Here is an 18,006-nt window from a genome sequence, read left to right as displayed (position 1 = left end):
AACGAGGAATCTATTGGTGGGGTCACACGTTTGGTTCGAGTCCTGCTTAGCGACTCTGGAGCTCAAAACGCGTCTTGAGTTTTGGCCGCCTCCACGGTCGTCTGGCCCACTGTGCGCTGGCTGCTGGCCGAGCCGAGGGCGTGGGAAGTGGCCGAGTGGCGCCGAGTCGTCGCTACCCCGCGCTCGGCCCGCCTGTTGCACGCGGCTAAGGTCTCCGTGAGCGCGGAGTAGTGCCGATACCGGGTCATTAAGCCCGGCTCGATTACGAGACATTCGGACCCACACGCTGGCGCGGGCCGGCGCTCCATGAACTTGACCGTGACCGACGTCCGGAACAAAGTCCGCTGAGCTGGCCTGTCCTCTGTTGTAGGTCAAGTTCCCCTCGCGGAACTGCTCGGACGGCAAGGTGGAGGTGTTCCTGCCGGGCAAGGTGCAGCCCTTCCTGACGGTGTGCGGCGACAACGAGACGGCGCTGCGCACGCTGCCGATGCTGTCCTCCAAGGAGCTGACGCCGCTCAAGCCGGAGCACGAGCCGTCCGTCACCATCCACTTCACGGCCTTCTCCACGCCCGCGCGCACCGCCTTCAAGATCGCCTGGACCGAGCTGCACCACCTGCCGCGCACCCCGGAGGGCACGCTCATGACGTCCAAGCTGCAGCAGCCCAAGGAGGCCGTGGTCGTGGCCAACAAGGCCGAGGCCGTGGGTGCGTCCAGTAGGCCCAGTAGCGCGGCGGCCGCCGCACTGTAGAATCTTTTGTTCAGTTTGAGTCGACCAAGGTAAACAGGAGGCTTCATTTTTTGGCTCGCGGTTTGAGTTGGGATGCAGTGCTGGCTGAAGTGCATCGCTTGAGTTTTGTTGTTTTGCAGTCGCATCTGTGTTTGTGGTACCTTGGCACGTCGAGACGAAGCAATGTTGGTGTGTGCATGTGTGTGAGAGCCTTCTGAATTTCGAGTTTTAGTGAAGGCTTTGATCCATCTAAACGCTTGCAATTCGTGTTCAATTATTCATTTTCATTTATTTATTTTTTAAATAAAACATGTCCGCCCGCTCTCCAGTGGGCCAAGGTCAGCCCCAAAACACAGTCCTCTAATCCTGGCTCGCGTGTTGCAGGCGCCACCTCCACGACGCGGCGCACGCCCGTCCAGGACGACGACGACGACTACGAGTACGAGGACCCGGCGCCGCTGTCCTCCCCGCCGGCGCCGCCCGCGCCGCCGCCGACGGAGCCGGACACGTGTGGGTTCCTGTGCCCCGGGCTGCCCGGCCGCCCCGGCGTGGGCGGGCTGTGCATCGCGGCCAGCTTGGTGTGCAACGGCGTGGTCAACTGCCCCAACCTGACCGCCATGGAGACGGCCACGGTGGCCGACCTGCTCGAGGCGGAGGAGGGCTTCGGCGCTGGCGCCGGCGGCGACGAGGACCCCGTCAAGTGCGCCAAGCCCGTCACCTGGGCCACGCTGTCCATCGTGGCGTTTGCGTCGGGCGCGCTGGGCAGCGCCCTGGTCGCCAGCCTGCTCACCTTCCTCATGTGCAAGATCTACCGCGCGTGCAAGAAGGACGGCATGGCCGACGAACTGGCCGTGCACCACGAGGTTTTCTAGCCATACGCCCGCGGCCCCGCCGCGGCCACAGCCTGCCTGCCCGGACACTCCGCCTGCTACTGCAGCGAGTGCCCCCAGCAGCTGTGAACGCGCCGGGAGTCGCGGCTCCAAGGGACAAGGCGGCCCAGAGGCGGCCCGGACCACGGCGGTGTCTTCCAGGGAGGAGCCTCCGCAGAGCCCCGCCCGCCCCGCTCAGTGGGTGCCTGCGCCAGCCTGCGCCAGCCTGCGCCAGCCTAAGGTCATATGGCGCCAGCCTGCGCCAGCCTAAGGTCATATGGCGCCAGCCTGCGCCAGCCTAAGGTCATATGGCGCCAGCCTGCGCCAGCCTAAGGTCATATGGCGCCAGCCTGCGCCAGCCTAAGGTCATATGGCGCCAGCCTGCGCCAGCCTAAGGTCATATGGCGCCAGCCTGCGCCAGCCTAAGGTCATATTATGGCGCCAGCCTGCGCCGAGGACGACTGGTTCGCGTTGTTCGCGTCCCCGACTGACATGCCTAAAGCTGGCCACACGGCCAGCCCCCACAGACTTTACTGCGTCCTTCGCCAAGGACGGCAGGAGCCATATCGGTAGAGGAGATGCTATTTTTTTACCCCTCCTGTACGACTGTGTTCTATTTTCCTTTCTAGTCCTTGCCCCTCGTTGTCGAGTGCCGCGGAAGCGCAAGAAGGAAGCCAATAGGATGCGCGACGGAACGGCGCAGAGTAGTCCTGTGCCTCCCCGTACCTCGCTTTCTCCCTAAGTCTTTCCCAAGAGTGTTTTTATGTGATCAAGTCCCTTAATCCTGTAAGCTTTATTTAAGTTGCTTTTTATTTTATGATGTGATTGAAACAATTTTCTTCCTGTCGAGACGCGCCGATTTTCATCCACCCTACAAGAATTGTAAGGGAATTAATTTATCTTGTTGTACTATTGTTAAGATTGTGGGCCTAATTCTGGTGATCAAACAGACTTACCCCGCACTGACTTTGGCAAGGCAAGAGCCGATCCCGCTCCGCTTAAGAGAGCGCTGCTGCCTTGTGTTCGACAGAGTGTGGATGTTGCGCCTTAAATGCGCTCTGTGTTTGAGAATGTTGTGTACAGATTACACGCCAATTTGTAATTAAAACGCTGGGTTTTCCATAAACCGTTCCCGACTATTCATTCCTACCACCAAACCGCACAGGACACCGCCACCGGGCTGCTTCCGGACAGCCTCTCTCGCACTCACGCGGCGTTTTGCACAAGTTGGAGCGAGACAGAGCGACGGAAGCGCTGTTTGGAGTTGGCCCGCGGTCCGCCCTGGTAATCATCTGGGGCCGGCGACCGGCACGACGCGCGAAGCACGACAGCGACGCCCCCCGCGTAGTTGCGGCCAGTACGGCCAGCACGCGCCGGCCGCACAGTGGGCCAGAAACCGGCAGAGGCGGACAAAATTCTAGACGCGTTTTGAGCTCCAGAGTCGCTAAACAGGACTCGAACCGAACTTGTGACCCCACCAATGGATTCCTCGTTCGGAGAGCAATCCATTGGTGGGGTCACACGCTCGGTTCGAGTCCTGTTGAGCGACTCTGGAGCTCAAAACGCGTCTAGAGTTTTGGCCGCCTCCACCGGTCTTCTGGCCCACTGTGCGCGTGCTCCTCTGCCTCTGCCGCGACCGCAGACCCACGACTCGACCGAGCGCGAGAATCCGCCAGTGGGTAGGCTTAGGGATGCAAAAATACCGGTAAGATTCAAAGTTACGTAAATTACGGTAAAATACGGTATTTTACCGTATTATACGGTAAAATTGGGTAAAATTGATTTTTCTTGACTTAAAGAAGTAACTGTGGTTCTTCTTGTGAAATAGGGGGAAAAGAGGTTCATTTGGGTGAGGGTGTATCATTAATTATCGGCCGCATCGTTCCAAACATGGTTGCAAACCATCATGACTCAAGGACAATGTCGCATATTTGAAATAGACAAGGACGAAAGACCCTGTGGGTCAAAAATATGAACAATTCTCCCACTAGACCCTCCCAAATCAATTTTGAATCTGACTGCTTTTCACTTATTCCTACTGGGCTGGATTAAGAAATGCGTAGAGCAGCAAAGTTAACAGCCCAAATATACTTAAGAATTAACAAAACGGGCGCCGTTTTTCTCGTAATCCAAGTAAGTTGTCTCAATTCCATGAAGAAACTTTTTTCCTTAAAGGCTGCAAGGTGTCCAACAACCATACCAATGTTCATTACACTTTTCAGCTCAAATTTCTAACAAATATCTACCCCTAGATTTACCTCTTTTCAATTTTAAGTTAGTTAAAATTATATGAACCTTGGCAACAAAGAAAGGTTTTTGATTTGCCTTTCGGAGATTTGGGTCGCGTAAATGGATTTTGATTTCCACAAGTTTTGCAAAAGAAGAGAACATTAACTTCACATTAATTTTAAGTGGCTAGACGTCTTACACGTACACGGGGTGGCACGAGGGGCAGATACAAACCAAGAGTTCAAAAGAAGCGCTATTTTCAGTCCGTACGTCCTGTCTAATCGTATGGAAGCTAAAGAAGTTCAAATAAGTCAATATTTCAAAATTACCGAAAAATACCAATTTTACCGGGGTCTCCGTAAAATACGGTATTTTACCGTATTATACCGTTCTTTACCGGTAATATTACCGGCATTTACATCCCTAGGTAGGCTGACGCTGACGCGCGGCCGGCCCGGCTAGCCTGGGCGGGCCCCCACAGCCCTGACCTTGCCGAGTTGCCCTGCTGCCATCTGGGCGGGACACTGGCAGTGCTCTGCGCTGCTCTCCGCGGCGTGGCTCAGTCAGTGGCGGCCGGCTGGCGCGCTGGCGGCCAGAGTTCCCGCCTCGGTGCCGCTCTTTCCCGCGCTTCCTGCCAGGGCGGCCAATTGACGGACCGCCGACCGGGAGGGACCGGCAGCAGCTGTTAAACACCACACGTCCTCGGCGCGGCAGGCGGCGAGGTTCCCGACGACGGTTATCTCTGGCAAGCCACCGGCTCACCGCTTACATCGCAAAACTTTGAACCCACTCCAACCCACCGACAGCGCAGAACTAGTGTCACACCATTTCCTCCGACTGCTGCTTGTCAAGAAGGAAGTAAGTGTTTACACTGCCGTTTCATCGAACTTCCCTCTCCCACGGCTGAAAGTCGTTTTATCTCGTTGATGTCGGGTGGAGAATCGAATGTTGTCTCATTGGGGTTAGGGTAGCGCTTTGTCTATCGGCGATAGTGCCGACGTTTCGAGACAAAAAGTTATCTCGTGCGAGTGTGTCACAGTACAGGAATAGCAGGGCGGAACGCTGGGCGTGATAAGGAGGAGGGGGTAGACACCTCAAGTGCACTAGGCTGGGTACATCAAGGCGGTGGGACTGTGCAGTCTGTCCCTGTCGCAGCCATGGCGCTCGCGGCGTTGGTGTTGGTCGCGGCGGTGCTGGCCGTGACCGTGTACCTGCTGCTGAACAAGCGCCGGTTCCAACTCACCGCCAAGTTCCCCCAGCCCCTGCTGTGGCTGCCGGGCATCGGCGGGCTCGCCGACACCATCTACCACTACGGCCTCTGTGAGTTGCGCGGGTCGGTTACATGACAGGCTAGGGTTTCCAACTCACGTCGAAGTGGCAACCTGAACTTGCAGCCGGGATGGCGTGGTGCTTCGGGTACTACAAGCGCTTCGGCCCGGTCTGGGGCATGTGGATCGGCCCCGAGTTCTTCGTGATCACGGCGGTCGCCGAGGACATCGAGGCCATCGTGACGAGCCCCGCCGTCATCGACAAGGGCAAGAACTACGCCCTGATTTGGCCCTGGCTCGGTGACGGCCTGCTTCTTCTCGGAGGTGAGGGGCGTGGTGTGACCGCTGCAGCATTCCTGGTTCTCGACCGCCGTGTCATGCTTTTATTTCACCGCAGCCAAGAAGTGGCACGCGCGCCGGAAGCAGCTCACCCCGACCTTCCACTTCCGCATCCTGGAGCAGTTCATGGACGTGTTCACCGAGAAGGGCGTCGTCCTGGAGGGCCTGGTGGACGGCCTGGTGGGCAAGGGCGTGGTGGACCTGCGGCCCTACATCTCGCGACACGCCCTCGACGTCATCTGCGGTACGATGTTCGACTGCTGGCGCCAGCATTACTTTGCTCACTTTTTCGGTGATTACACAGTGTCCTTTTTATTCTTTTGTCAGAAACGACCATGGGAACCCAACTAAATTGCCAGCTTCAGGAGGACTCGGGATTCGTGCAGGCAGTCAAAGTGTAAGGATGGGTTCGGGACACGAAGCCACTAGTAGACTGGACGACTGAGACTGTCCTCTGGCATTGCAGGGCCTGCAAAGCGGTGGACGATCGCCACGCCTACCCGTGGCTCAGGAACGACGCCCTGTTCCGGATGACCCGAATAGCGAAGGAATTCTACGGCGCCCTGGACATCATCCACGGCGTCACCAAGAAGGTGAAGCACCTCTCGACTGCATACTCTAGAAACTGAAGAGAGTGCATGGCATGCTTTTCCTAGGAGTCAACCACAAAGCCGACTCTTCCCAAGAGCATGCTTGCAAGCCGACTCTTCCCAGGAGCATGCTTGCAAGCCGACTCTTCCCAGGAGCATGCTTGGCAAGCACACTCTTCCCAGGAGCATGATCGCAAGCACTCTCCTTGCTTGCCAAGCATGCTCCTGGGAAGAGTCGGCTTGCAAGCATGCTCCTGGGAAGAGTCGGCTTGCAAGCATGCTCTTGGGAAGAGTCGGCTTTGTGGTTGACTCCTAGGAAAAGCATGCCATGCACTCTCTTCAGTTTCTAGAGTAGGCAGCACTGTGCTCTGTTTCATATACTGGCGGGAACGTGACATCCTTCCCCCTTCAGCGCTAAGCATGAATTCAGTTTCGCACTCGCAGGTAATCGCAGACCGAAAATCCGACCTCACGAAGGAAATGAAGGAGGGCGTCCTCGACGCGGACAACAACGACGAAATACTAGGTAAATTTCGTACAAATAACGGCCGCTCATTCGGGATTCAAGCTTTGACGAGCTCCAGGTGTGATAACCGAACTTTGTGCTCCGTACAGGGACAAAGAAACGAAAGATGTTCATCGACCACCTGCTCACCATGCACCTCCAAGGGGAGGACCTGTCCGAGAAGGACATCTTCGACGAGGTCAACACGTTCATGTTCGAGGTAATGGCCGTCAGCCGGGGTGGGCAATTACAGGGGGTTGCTCCCGCCTGAAACCAGGCACAGTGTAAATTTATTCCCCCCGAAACGAATTTGCGTCCAGGGACACGACACGACCATGACGTCGGTCTGCTTCACGCTCTTCCTCCTCGCGACGCACCCCGAGGTGCAGGACCGCGTGGCCGAGGAGGCTCGCAGTGTAGGTGGCACGAGCACGTCGGCGCAGCTCGGCGAGCTCAAGTACTTGGAGGCCGTCATCAAAGAGTCGCTCCGGCTCTACCCGAGCGTGCCCTTGTACAGCCGCCACGCCCACGACGAGTTCAAGCTGCCCAGTGAGTAGTGAGAGACACCCGTGTTTGATGCGGAGAAACCCATCCCTCATAAAGAAAAGAACTGACCACTTGTTTGGACGTCTTGCAGGCGGCTACACCGTCCCCGCCGGCGCTACCCTCCTGATCAACGCCTACCTGATGCACCACCGCGAGGAGTACTTCAAGGACCCCTCCGCGTTCAAGCCCGAGCGCTTCCTGTCAGGGAGCAGCGAGGAGAGCTCGCGCCACCACTTCAGCTACGTCCCGTTCAGCGCGGGATACAGGAACTGCATCGGCAAGTGTGCCCACTGCCCTACCGAAAATTGAATGACGAAAGAAACTGCTCGTTTGTGACAGTGCGGTTTTTTTGTGTGTGATCCAGGTCAGCGGTTCGCCATGCTGTCCATGAAAGCCACGCTGGCCCGTCTGGTGAGCAAGTTCCGATTCCTTCCGGACAGCGCCGACCCCAAGCTGGACCTCGACGTGCAGGTCGTCCTCGTCAGCAAGTCGGGCCTGCCTCTTGTCGTGGAGCGCCGCGACTGAAACCACCGCCATTAAGTCGTCGATGTAAAACATTTTACTGTAAATACATTTATTTTTTCATGCATAGTTTTTGTTATTTCCCCACTCCCGATAATTTTTGATTAATTTTGAGTTACCCCCTGCAAGACTCTTCAAACTACTCGCGCCAAAAAAAATAGAGTAAACATTCTGCCCAAAAAACTTTTCGGAAATAAAATTTTATTAAATGTTATACTGGAATTTCTGGCCAGAATAGAGTCATGAGATTACATAAAAAAGCTTCCAGTTCCTGTGTCACTATGACGAGTGTGACGTTGCACAATAAAGAATCCATTCATAGTTCAAGAGTTGGCAATGCCGGAAGTCACAGTTTCTCATACTGGTAGCCTCGCGTAGGGCCCAGTTCTTTCCCTTTGTTGTTGTTGTTTTGATTGCTCGTAGGTTATATTGCCCTATGTTTTGATAACATTTTTCTGCTTTCACTTCCAATTTTGAAACGTATTACCTATCAGAAAATGATGTTTCTCCTTAGTGAGGAACACAAATCTCATTTATCTGTGTTGCTTAACCAGCCACCTCAGTGTAAGATCCTCTTAGACCATGATTTATAAATTTGACACTCTTTTGGGTTGTCTTGGTTGACCTACGTTTGAATCTGCTTGTACTTTTGCAGTGCTACAGGATTTTTGTAGACTGGCCTTGGAGCTTCTGAAAAGAGGCCACAATCTGAAATTGTATTCTGCTGCTGCACGTAAGTTTTCTTCCTGCCAATGTTGTTGTCTGTCATAGGACTTAGTTTATATCGAACTAATTTTGCGCTTACAGAAAAACTTGCGGTGGAAGTCCAAGTCATTCAGCTGGCGGTAGAAGGCTTAGTTCAGCTCCTTGTTAAAAGTAGACAACACAAGGTACCTTTAGTCACTAGTTCTGTTTCATAAGCCAAATTTATTATTTTTAATAAATAATTTTTATTAATGGTGGCTTTTTTTATCTTTAACATAAAGCTATCAGGATCAGATTTTCGAGATGTAGCCCTGGCATCAGGTTTCAATGAGGAGTTGGAATCTGTGTTGACAGAGTTTTATGAAAGTAATAAAGAAACAGTGGACCTGGCACTGGGTACTCTTGCACCTTCGTTGCCACATTATCATAATTTGGAATGGAGGTTTGATGTCCAGGTAAGATGGCCATTCTTTCTTTTGTGCATTTGTTCTTCATATGATTTTTTTAGATTTCATTGCGAGACTTATTAAAACATTGATTCTGTCATGTGTAGATTGCATCTAAAGCCTTAGTAAAGGAAACAATTCCCACATTGACCATGAAGCTGGGCTTGGAAGAAAGACCACAACTTGAAGACAATCCTGTGCGAGAAAGTCTCCTTTTGCAAACAGATCCGAACAACCTGAAGCACATAATCCAAAAATTAGATGAGGCTCTGGTAGAGGCATCCAGTCAACATAGTAGAAGACTGCAGAGAATATTCAAGTAAAATAGTGTTGTATCAGTTAAGTTTGTACTTTGATATGTACTTTGTATAAAATAAATGTTGTATATATATTCAACAAATATTGCTATCTCTGTTATGAATAGATACCCCGGTAAAAACAGTAGGAACCTTGAAGGCCTACTGATCTGTTCAATTCAAGTTTTATTTAGAATACATATATACACATTTTGAGTCAATCACAAACAAAAACATTCAAATCAATCATGAAAAAAACATTCACATCAATCATGAACAAAACATTCACATCAATCATGAAAAAAACATTCACATCAATCATGAAAGACATTCAAATCAATAATATTTAAAAAAACCTAATAACATCTACAGAAGGCCTTCCATTTCACGCATGAATTGCTGGTAAGCATCATCCTTGGTTCTGCCTGGTGGTATAGGTCCTTGTTGATGTTGACGAGCCATAAGCACTTCCGGACGAATGTCTGGAAAACAAAGTATTTGATAGAGCAAACCAATGCTAGAAGTAACTCAAACTAATTTTTTTTTTTAATATTTCAACATATCAACACAAACCTGGAGCTCTGTGTGTTCTGACAGGCATCTTCTCATCTCGCTTGACGCGCAGGGCGGTCGGAAGGAATCGAGTAACATCAGCACTGAGGTTTCTGGAAAGGCCAAATAAAAAATTAGCATTGATACAAAGTGAGACTTTTATCTTGGACAAGAAAGCACGGGGGCCTGCCAGCGCCAACCTAATCTGGGGCTTGGCCTCGATGGTGGTGGCACCGAGCTTCTTGGGGTCGCCGCCGTCGGCGCGGTTGATGAGCTGGGGCGCCGCGGAGAGCACGTTGGGCGTGCCGTGGCCGTGGGGCCCGTGGCCGTGGGGGCCGTGGCCCAGGGGCATGCCCAGGGGCGGGGCGGGCATCCCAGGCAGCGGCGGCATGGACATGGACATCATGCCGCCGCCGGGCATCCGCACCAGCCGCGGGGGCATGCCTGGGGGCGGCCCGGGAGGCAGCCGCACTCGCGGGGGCAGGCCCGGCGGCGGCCCGGGCGGCAGCGACGGCGGCAGCACTGGGGGGCGGCCTGGGGGCGGCCCGGGCGGCACGCGCACCGACCCCATGGGCGGCGGCGGGGGCGGAGCTCCGGGAGGTGGAGGCCGGAACATCATGTGAGGCAGGCTCATCAGGGGTGGTGGTCCTGTGGATCGAACAGGGGGCAGTTAGACAAAGGCGACCTTGATATCTCAAATGGGTTCAAAACACAAAAGACGAGATGTACCTGGTGGTAAGGATGACAGTGGAGGTGGACCTGGTGGTTTTGTTGATAAACCCTGAAAAAAATTAAAAATTATTATTAATATTAAAGGAGATATCAAACTGCCATAGGAAGGAGAAAGATCAGGTATCCACATACAGGAACTTCAATGTCTTCTTCTCCATATTGTCTGTCCCTTTCTTCTTCCTGGTCTCCCTCGCCACCTCTTCTGGGCTCTTCACCTGAGTCCGCAATGGCAGCAAGGCGAGCGTCTAGATCCGCTTGCCGGTCTGCTTCTTTTCTCTTATGTACTTCTTCCATCTACAACAAACACACAGCAGCAACATGAGATTTAAACCATCCGGGAAAGGTAATGACACTACAACAAGCCACGACGTTTTACCTCTTTCATAAATTGGTCGATGTCCTGGCCTGCCATGGCCAACATCTTTTGCTGTAGAGCTGTGGGCTGAGGCTTTGATGTGGGAGCTAGATTGACTTTGGATCGATCTTGATCATCATCAAAACTATTTTTATCTCTGGAGTCATCTCCTGGTGGTCGCTCATCAGAATCATCTTCAAACCTGATACGTCTACTACCAGCTGGAATGGACACGGGAGTTGTATCCATTGGCGCTGGAAGAAAGAACAGTCTTAATCAGTACTAATTCAGAGCTTACATCCCAGCCAAACATAGTGATGACAGCAAACTAGGGACTTACCTCCGTCTTCTTCATCATCCGACAATTCTGGAGGGGGGCCTGGGGGAACACCAGGGGCTTTCTTTGGTTTTCGGGAGGGGCTGAAAACAATTTTTTTCATGTTAAAACAACTGTTACCCACCAACTTTCTTTACTATTCTCCTACATTGGCACAATTTACCTGTAAGCAGACCTCTTCCTGAGAATACTAGGAGGTGGAGGAATGTGCAAAGGAAGGCCTGCAGGCAGAGGAATCTGCCCGGTTAACCCACCAGGTAGGTCTGGCATACCACCAGTCAAGGAAAGTGGTAGGGGAATTTCTTCAATTTGAACTTGTTGGGCATGTCTTACAGCCTCATAATATTGCAAGAGAGCTGTACGACGTTTTTCATAATCTGCCTCTTGAGTTTTCAGCTCTGCCCATCGCTCAGGATCATCTTTGTCCTGTAAAGAAATTTCAAATCTTTCAAAGAATTGTTTGTGCCAGATGATGAAAGAGTACAAAAACGAATTTTGCAGCAGTTAAATACACTTTCTTGTCCTACAATACTTACATACATCTTCAATACTCTATCAAGGGTATCTTTCAACTTCTTTCTCTTGTCTTTCAAAACTTTTTCATTGAGGGGTGATGGCTGCAGAACGTTATATTCTGAAAAACATGACACCAAAAGATACAGTTTTACAAAGACAATGGAATACTGTTATGACGAGGTATGATTTAAGACCTTACCCATCTGATCAATACGTTCCAGCTCAGAAATTATTTGGTGTGGATCTTTTCCTTTCAAGACAGCTGCCCGCACCATCTGCCTCTGCTTCTTATTTTTCTTAAGCTCTTTCTTCCTGGCTTCTTTACCTGATTTAAAAAATTAAAAAGAAGATTGGTAAGTTGTAATTTATCCAGACACCCAATAAAATCAACGCTCAACATTAAGCAAAAGGTGGAATTTACAAGGTTCATTATGTTGGTATGGAAGGACATAAAAGGAAGCACAAGCTTACAATATAAAAATAAATGAGTTAAAATAAGCGCTCAGACATCGTTATTGAACACTTGTTTAAGAAAATTCTATACAAATGATTTTAGGTTAGACTTACGTGCTTGGTCTGTGGGATTCATGTATTTCCCACTCTTGGTGGTGTTAATCGAACGGCGACCCATCTTGAAAATTTGTTTGTTTCCTATTCAAGCTAATAAAAATTGTCCCGATGACACCAAGGAGACACTATTCTTCTGCAAATTCAAGACATAATCTTGCATGAACACCGCGGCGGACTAACAAAACAACACCAAAACCAAACAACAACGAATATGAGAAACTCAGTCAGAGACTCAGAATTTTTCATCGTTCAGTTTGAATTTGAAGCGTTAGTAGAAGGCGTTAAAATAAACAACTCGCGCGGCAGATTATGATCTTTGTGTTCATCGGGTAATATTTTGAATTGAAGATAAAGATTGCATTACATTTATTCAAAGAAAATGTAGCGCGGGTCCCAACCAAAGTGACTCCCACTGCTTCATCGTCATGCGCTTCGCTTTCTGCTGTTTATCGACTTGGTCGTCTCGGAATAGGGGTTATTGATCTCTTATGTCAGGTATAACTTTAGTTTTCTGTAGTATTCTAGTTACTGTGATTGTCATGTTCACCAATTTTGAGTGTGCACCTTCACGTTAATTTACCTTTTACATGGATGCCACATGACACAAGTTGGATTACCTTGTGCTAATGAATTGTATCAACCATGTTTACAGGAAAATGAAGACCTATCCCCTGTTTGAAACTATGACCTTACATTGTGACTCAGGCAGCCGTCACGATTTCCCACGGCTCGCCCGAGAATCTGGTTTCTCTTTCAACTTGTATCGTGGAAGAGTGGATTGGACAAAAATTGGTGAATCATTGTGACACTTCCATTTTGTCCTGTCTGATTTCGACATTGTTGTTTACTTACCAAATTTGCTTTTTTTTCTTCTTAGGATCCATTGATGTTGACAAAATTGTGAGAGAAAGAGATTTGGAAACCTTGCAAGATGCTTTATCCTCTGTAATGTCTTGCAGTTTAAATAGTGAATATGATCTCAAAGTGTTAGATCCAAACTTTGTAAAAATTTTCCAACTGGCCCAACTGGGTGCTGACTTTCTTCTTTATTGCCGTAATTATTTAGACCATTGTGTGACAGTAATGCAAGAACAACTGAGGGTAGCGTTGCAAGTAAGTCTTATAGTTGGTCGCATATGTGTCCAGACTAACTTTTATTCCCGTATTTTAACAATATTTTTTACTCAAGGAAATAGAATATTTACAAAAATTGAAACAACAGAATACAGAAGAATTAAGTGCTCTTCAGAAAAGGTTGAAGGCAAGGACAAAATGTAATAAGTCTCCAACACCCTGTTTTAAGGTAGTAGAAGTGTGAATATTAAAATTTTGAGTTATGACTCCATTATTTGTCTGCATGTTCATTTTGTTTCTTTTCAGTGCCCAGGATGTGACAAGGCTTTTGTTGGGGAACAGTATCTCTTAGCACACCAACAAAGACGTCACCCAGGATCAATAGGGTCCGAATCAATCCTTAACATCCAAAGTAAGGAAGTTGAAAGTTTGCGGCAGCAAGTTCAAGATCTGCAGGATCGTCTCCATGCTACAGAAGATGCCCTAAGCCGAAAGCAAGACCCAATCATTCCAGATGTGAATGCTCTTCAAACTATGCTGCAAAATGAATTGCAGGTACTGGTAATCTTTTAAATCTTATGTTCCTATAATAATCTATATTGGGGGTTTAACTTTGGGTTTTGTTCTAATCAAGAGTTATGGTTCCAGAAAATGAAAACTGCTCCTAACACCCTGAGCTCGATGGCAGATCCTATTCGCACGGAATACATCCCACCTCAACAGACCCAGACATTAGCAGCCACTCCAGAAAAAATAGAAATTACTGAGAAAAGTCTTACATCCAATAATTCGGCTAAAGTACATTATTCCTTCACCATTCTTCTTACTTACTTCCTATTATTGGAATCAGTTTTATTGATGCTTCCTGTTTCCTCAGGCTGAAAATGAAACCAACAACAATTTACCCCCTGTGTCTCAGCCAAGCCAAAATCCAATGCCGAAGCAGGACCCGGTACAATCAACACTTCTGATTAGTGTGGAGCAGCAAAGCAATGAAATAAGGGAGCTGAGAGAACAGCTGAAGATTCAAAACCAAGCTCATGAGTTAGCCATGCAGAGGAAACTTGAAGAGCTTCAAAGTCAGCATCAAACTGATCTTGATAATCTTAAAAAATCGATCTTACACAACAGAGGTTTGTTTCCTCCTGCATTAATATGGTATTTTATTTTGTTGTTTGCCAAAGGCAAATCTTACAATTTTGTTTTTGCCTTGCAGGGTCTGGTGATCATTTAAGCACACCATCTGCTGTAGTGGGTAGTGTCTCCTTGACTAGTCCACAACACTCATTGCTGCAAGGAAATGAAATACCTCAGGTATTGTGATTTCTAATTTTAACTTTAATCATCCTAGTCTTGCAACCTTCTAACATGTATTCCATTCTAATGAGCAGGCTTGGGATAGAACTGGAGGCAAAACTGGAAGTGTTTCTCATGGGGGAAGAGCACCTTCCGTAGGTGCACTCTCAGTAGGAGTACCCTCTCAAGGTGCACCCTCTGTAGAAATTAAGGATCTTCATATTAAGAGCACTAAAGTCACATCAACCAATGAGAAAGACACTAGGCCATCAAAAACTAAAGAAGAGCCTGTCATTCGGGAGGAATATGTGTCTCCAGCAGAGCAGGACTATTCTGACTCATCTTCACAGACTTCCTCCTTGGGTTCAGAAGGCCTTTCCCAAGTCAGACAGAAACAAATGGTTATCCAAACCACTCCTTCCCCAGATAACACAAAAGACTTAAAAACACAAGAGACATCAACAAACATAAAATCAATGTATGCTAAGCCAAGCAGCTCTAACAGTACTTCTGCAAGTGAAACTGGCAGTAGTTCATATGATTCTGAGAGCCAGTCGTCAAATAGTGATCAAGAACCTTCTCCCAAAGAAAGAGAGACAAGGTAAATAAATTGGGATGTTCATTTCTATTTGCATAAACTTTATTTGAACTGTGTCCTTTATTTTTATGTTGCAGAGTACAACTAACACCGCAACTATTGAATGGACTGAGGGAAGATTTATTGGGCCTTTTGAACCGGAGGTTAAGAGAGTTGGGTGTTGATCCAGAATGGGATAAACTTCCAGTTGCTTCATTCCATTCAAATATGGCAACTGTAAAGCATCATCAAAATATTGCTGCCAAGGTATTGACTGATTTACCACTAGTACAGTACTGACATTTTTTGGCCTTTTTAAAAATTTCATGTGTATACTATGTATTTTAAAAAAAAAAGTATCTAAAATGTTGTGTTTTTGTCCTTACAGTCTCAAAAGAATTACTTTGGCATCCAGGAAGCACTTTCTAAAGAAGTTGACAAACGTGTTGCTGAACGTTTGAAGGCCCAACAGTCAATCGCCAGTTCTTCAAGGACAAAAGAAAAGCGAGGATCTGGTTCATTCTCAATATTTGCTCGCATAAAATCACATGTGAAAAGTCGACTATCTCCAGGTGTGTGGTTTTCTGAGTCAGGCTCAAATCTACTTATGTAGTTCGACTGTTGTCCCATAACAATTTGATCAATTCACCATTACAGGACGCCCTTCACATGCCTCAAAACACCCCATCAAATCAAGTGCTAAGACAGGAGAGCTCGTTGAAAATGTGTACTCTCAGGAGCCTACTGCCTCACATTCTAAAGCAACAAATGATTATGAATTGCTCCCAGAAAAGTTAAGAGAGTCAGTAGGTGCTGTGGAATCATCCAATCTTATAGTGTCTGAAAAGAATGATTCAGACAGCAGCCTTCCACAACATGCTGACACCATTTCCAAATCTGCTGCCTCTTTAGCAGATATAATTCATGATGATTCAGATGAAAAAGAATTACCGGGTGTTGGCAAAACAAATGTGCAAGTTTATGGTAGATCAATGTATGCCAATCTGGAGAAGTCAGACATAGAAGTTCATAAGAGAGACCCTGATGTAGCTGTGAACAAACCTGGTCATTTGAAAACCTCAACACCAATCAAGACTAATTCAATGGCTAAGCCGGGGTATGTAGTTTTGGTGTTGCTAAAATGCCCCCTTTCTTAGGAAAACCAATTGTACCCCTGATTATTTTGTTTGTCTTATGGTTACAGTACAGGAAAAATGACTTTTATCTCATCAGATGTTGAATCAATATCAGAAGTTGAATCTGACTTGCGAGATATAATGGAAAATACAAGTGAAAAACCAAGTGATGCTCCCAAGACCCGCCCACACACAACTCTTACAACTGCTGAGCTACTTGCTAATGTTGCTAAATTTCGTAAAAGCACGAGCCAACTTTCATCTCAGTCAGTTGTGAAAAGCAATCTCAAATCATCTCTGTCAACAGGGAACATAGCAAAGAAGAAAGTAGTTTTCAGAGATGAAAAGGATGGTGTGTATAAATTTGATTATTCGCCAGTCATAGACAATTTTTTTTTGTAGTCTAACTGTAGCAAAACTTGAATGCCTATTGTTTTTACAAAGTTTTTATTGAACTTTAGTCGCTTTATGACTAATTCTTAGAATTGTAACTGATGGCAGGTTTTGACACCATTGAGCTTGGCCCTGCACATAGTTCCTATGAATCCCTCACAGCACATCGTTCAAATAGCGAAAATAGTCTGGTGCAGACTTTTAGCAGTTCACTTTATAGTAACAAACCAGTGCCTCAGCCAAGGAGCAATCTGTTAACATCTGCAACAAGTGCAGCTAACTCAGACAGTGATGATGACTGGGACTGGGATAAAGATAGTTCGGACACGCTAACAATGAAGTGAGCAGAGCTTTATTAATTTGGTTTCCCTAAAAATTTTGTTGGATGTTTTCTTTGTTTTATTTCTGTTCTCTCCATATTTTTGCAGGAAATCAGAAGGTGATCCAACGCCTGCCAAACGAGAGCTTAGTTTTGGTGACACCAAGACATCTGAGTTAACATCAGTTTCACTGAATGATGATAAGGAAATAGATGCAGGCCCTTCGGGAATCAGAAGGGTTTCAGACCTTGTAAAAGACATTGAAAAAAATGTAAGTATTCTCTTTTTATGTGTCACTGTGTTGCCCAAATTATGTAACTACCCCTTATTCCATTTCTTCTTTCCCCAGTTACAGAATCCTAAAGATAAGCCCCTCTTTGGTATCAATGTTCTCGGACATAGACCATCAGAATTACCCAGCTTCCGAAACAACTCTTCTAGCAGCAATCTTACTCTTGGAAACCTGTCCATGGGAAGTTTCAAAGGAGACAGATTGTCTGACCTTCTACTAGACGATATTAGCAGTGGTTAAGTGAGCACAATGGTATTCTTTTGATATGAATTATCAAAATATTTAAATTGGTGACTCTCAGAGCTTAGAGCCCCTGCTTAATTGGGCTGGGTAGTCAGTCCCTTTTCAAAGACAGAGTGAACCTTTATTTTTCACTAAAGAAATGTTTATTTTTAGACAAAAACTAAAACATATTTTTTATAAAATTTGCGATGTAAAAGATAATTATTTGTTTTCATTGTGTGTTGTGATTGTTAGACCTCAATAATCTATTTTTTCTATGTATGAATTGTTTATATTTTAAGATAATTGCTAAGCAAATTGTTGTTACTTTTGTGGTTGCGCACGAATACCTGAAAGGGGAAAATAGGATGTTTGTTCACTTTTTAGTCAAAGATTTGTGGCGAACCTCTGTGTTATATGAATGGGGCACCAAATAATGAAAAGTATTTACTTAAGCTTACCAAAGTTTTGCACCAAATGTAATGATTTGAAAACAAATAAAATGCATTCATAAAAGTATTGAATCTCCTCAAAAAACTTACCTTGGACCAAAAAAGCTTGCCAATACCTCATTAACAGTACAATCTTTGTC

The 18,006-nt window shown here is 47.3% G+C and overlaps 5 protein-coding genes across 8 annotated transcripts in view; 4 read left to right on the top strand and 1 right to left on the bottom strand.

Moving 5' to 3' along the window:
* The window catches only part of LOC117643728, a 51,636-nt gene extending 50,419 nt beyond the window's left edge, over nt 1-1,217 (top strand). Inside the window, exons 12-13 of the mRNA XM_034382792.1 lie at nt 371-777; nt 1,112-1,217. Of these exons, the coding sequence (XP_034238683.1) occupies nt 371-748 (378 nt within the window). The 3' untranslated portion in view covers nt 749-777; nt 1,112-1,217. The remainder of the gene's footprint in view (nt 1-370; nt 778-1,111) is intronic.
* Nucleotides 1,218-4,377: 3,160 nt separating this feature from the next.
* On the top strand, nt 4,378-7,662 carry LOC117643543 (cytochrome P450 4C1-like). Of its 4 annotated transcripts, none has more exons than XM_034382479.1 (11): nt 4,378-4,683; nt 4,981-5,145; nt 5,220-5,417; nt 5,491-5,676; nt 5,760-5,829; nt 5,899-6,025; nt 6,467-6,543; nt 6,636-6,747; nt 6,848-7,076; nt 7,165-7,350; nt 7,438-7,662. In XM_034382479.1, the coding sequence occupies exons 2-11, from the start codon at nt 4,983-4,985 to the stop codon at nt 7,596-7,598; spliced, it is 1,509 nt and encodes a 502-aa protein (XP_034238370.1). In that variant the 5' UTR covers nt 4,378-4,683; nt 4,981-4,982; the 3' UTR covers nt 7,599-7,662. The 4 variants fall into 4 exon arrangements, with proteins under 4 accessions (XP_034238370.1, XP_034238368.1, XP_034238369.1 ...); XM_034382477.1 differs by having other exon boundaries at nt 6,467-6,548; nt 6,638-6,747; XM_034382478.1 differs by having other exon boundaries at nt 4,965-5,145; nt 6,467-6,548; nt 6,638-6,747.
* A 102-nt stretch (nt 7,663-7,764) lies between these two features.
* Nucleotides 7,765-9,142, top strand: LOC117643544 (COMM domain-containing protein 2-like). The gene is made up of 5 exons (XM_034382482.1): nt 7,765-8,159; nt 8,251-8,328; nt 8,403-8,485; nt 8,582-8,755; nt 8,854-9,142. Exons 1-5 carry the CDS (start codon nt 8,093-8,095, stop codon nt 9,067-9,069), a joined length of 618 nt encoding a protein of 205 aa, XP_034238373.1. The 5' UTR covers nt 7,765-8,092; the 3' UTR covers nt 9,070-9,142.
* A 69-nt stretch (nt 9,143-9,211) lies between these two features.
* LOC117643542 (WW domain-binding protein 11) lies at nt 9,212-12,316 on the bottom strand. The gene is made up of 11 exons (XM_034382475.1): nt 12,102-12,316; nt 11,734-11,859; nt 11,555-11,652; nt 11,182-11,444; nt 11,022-11,101; nt 10,703-10,935; nt 10,459-10,620; nt 10,324-10,375; nt 9,795-10,242; nt 9,616-9,707; nt 9,212-9,524 (listed from the first exon to the last, which is right to left on the bottom strand). The coding sequence occupies exons 1-11, from the start codon at nt 12,163-12,165 to the stop codon at nt 9,409-9,411; spliced, it is 1,734 nt and encodes a 577-aa protein (XP_034238366.1). The 5' UTR covers nt 12,166-12,316; the 3' UTR covers nt 9,212-9,408.
* Nucleotides 12,317-12,376: 60 nt separating this feature from the next.
* On the top strand, nt 12,377-17,930 carry LOC117643578. Its single transcript, XM_034382535.1, has 16 exons — nt 12,377-12,599; nt 12,757-12,896; nt 12,982-13,217; nt 13,294-13,407; nt 13,485-13,733; nt 13,827-13,976; nt 14,056-14,311; nt 14,395-14,492; nt 14,570-15,075; nt 15,150-15,318; nt 15,440-15,623; nt 15,709-16,168; nt 16,256-16,539; nt 16,689-16,920; nt 17,009-17,171; nt 17,250-17,930. The coding sequence occupies exons 2-16, from the start codon at nt 12,761-12,763 to the stop codon at nt 17,430-17,432; spliced, it is 3,420 nt and encodes a 1,139-aa protein (XP_034238426.1). The 5' UTR covers nt 12,377-12,599; nt 12,757-12,760; the 3' UTR covers nt 17,433-17,930.
* The last annotated feature ends 76 nt before the right edge of the window (nt 17,931-18,006 follow it).

Source organism: Thrips palmi, unplaced genomic scaffold (assembly GCF_012932325.1).
Source record: "Thrips palmi isolate BJ-2018 unplaced genomic scaffold, TpBJ-2018v1 HiC_scaffold_17, whole genome shotgun sequence".
Taxonomy (NCBI): domain Eukaryota; kingdom Metazoa; phylum Arthropoda; class Insecta; order Thysanoptera; family Thripidae; genus Thrips; species Thrips palmi.
This window is presented reverse-complemented; position numbering and strand designations above follow the sequence as displayed.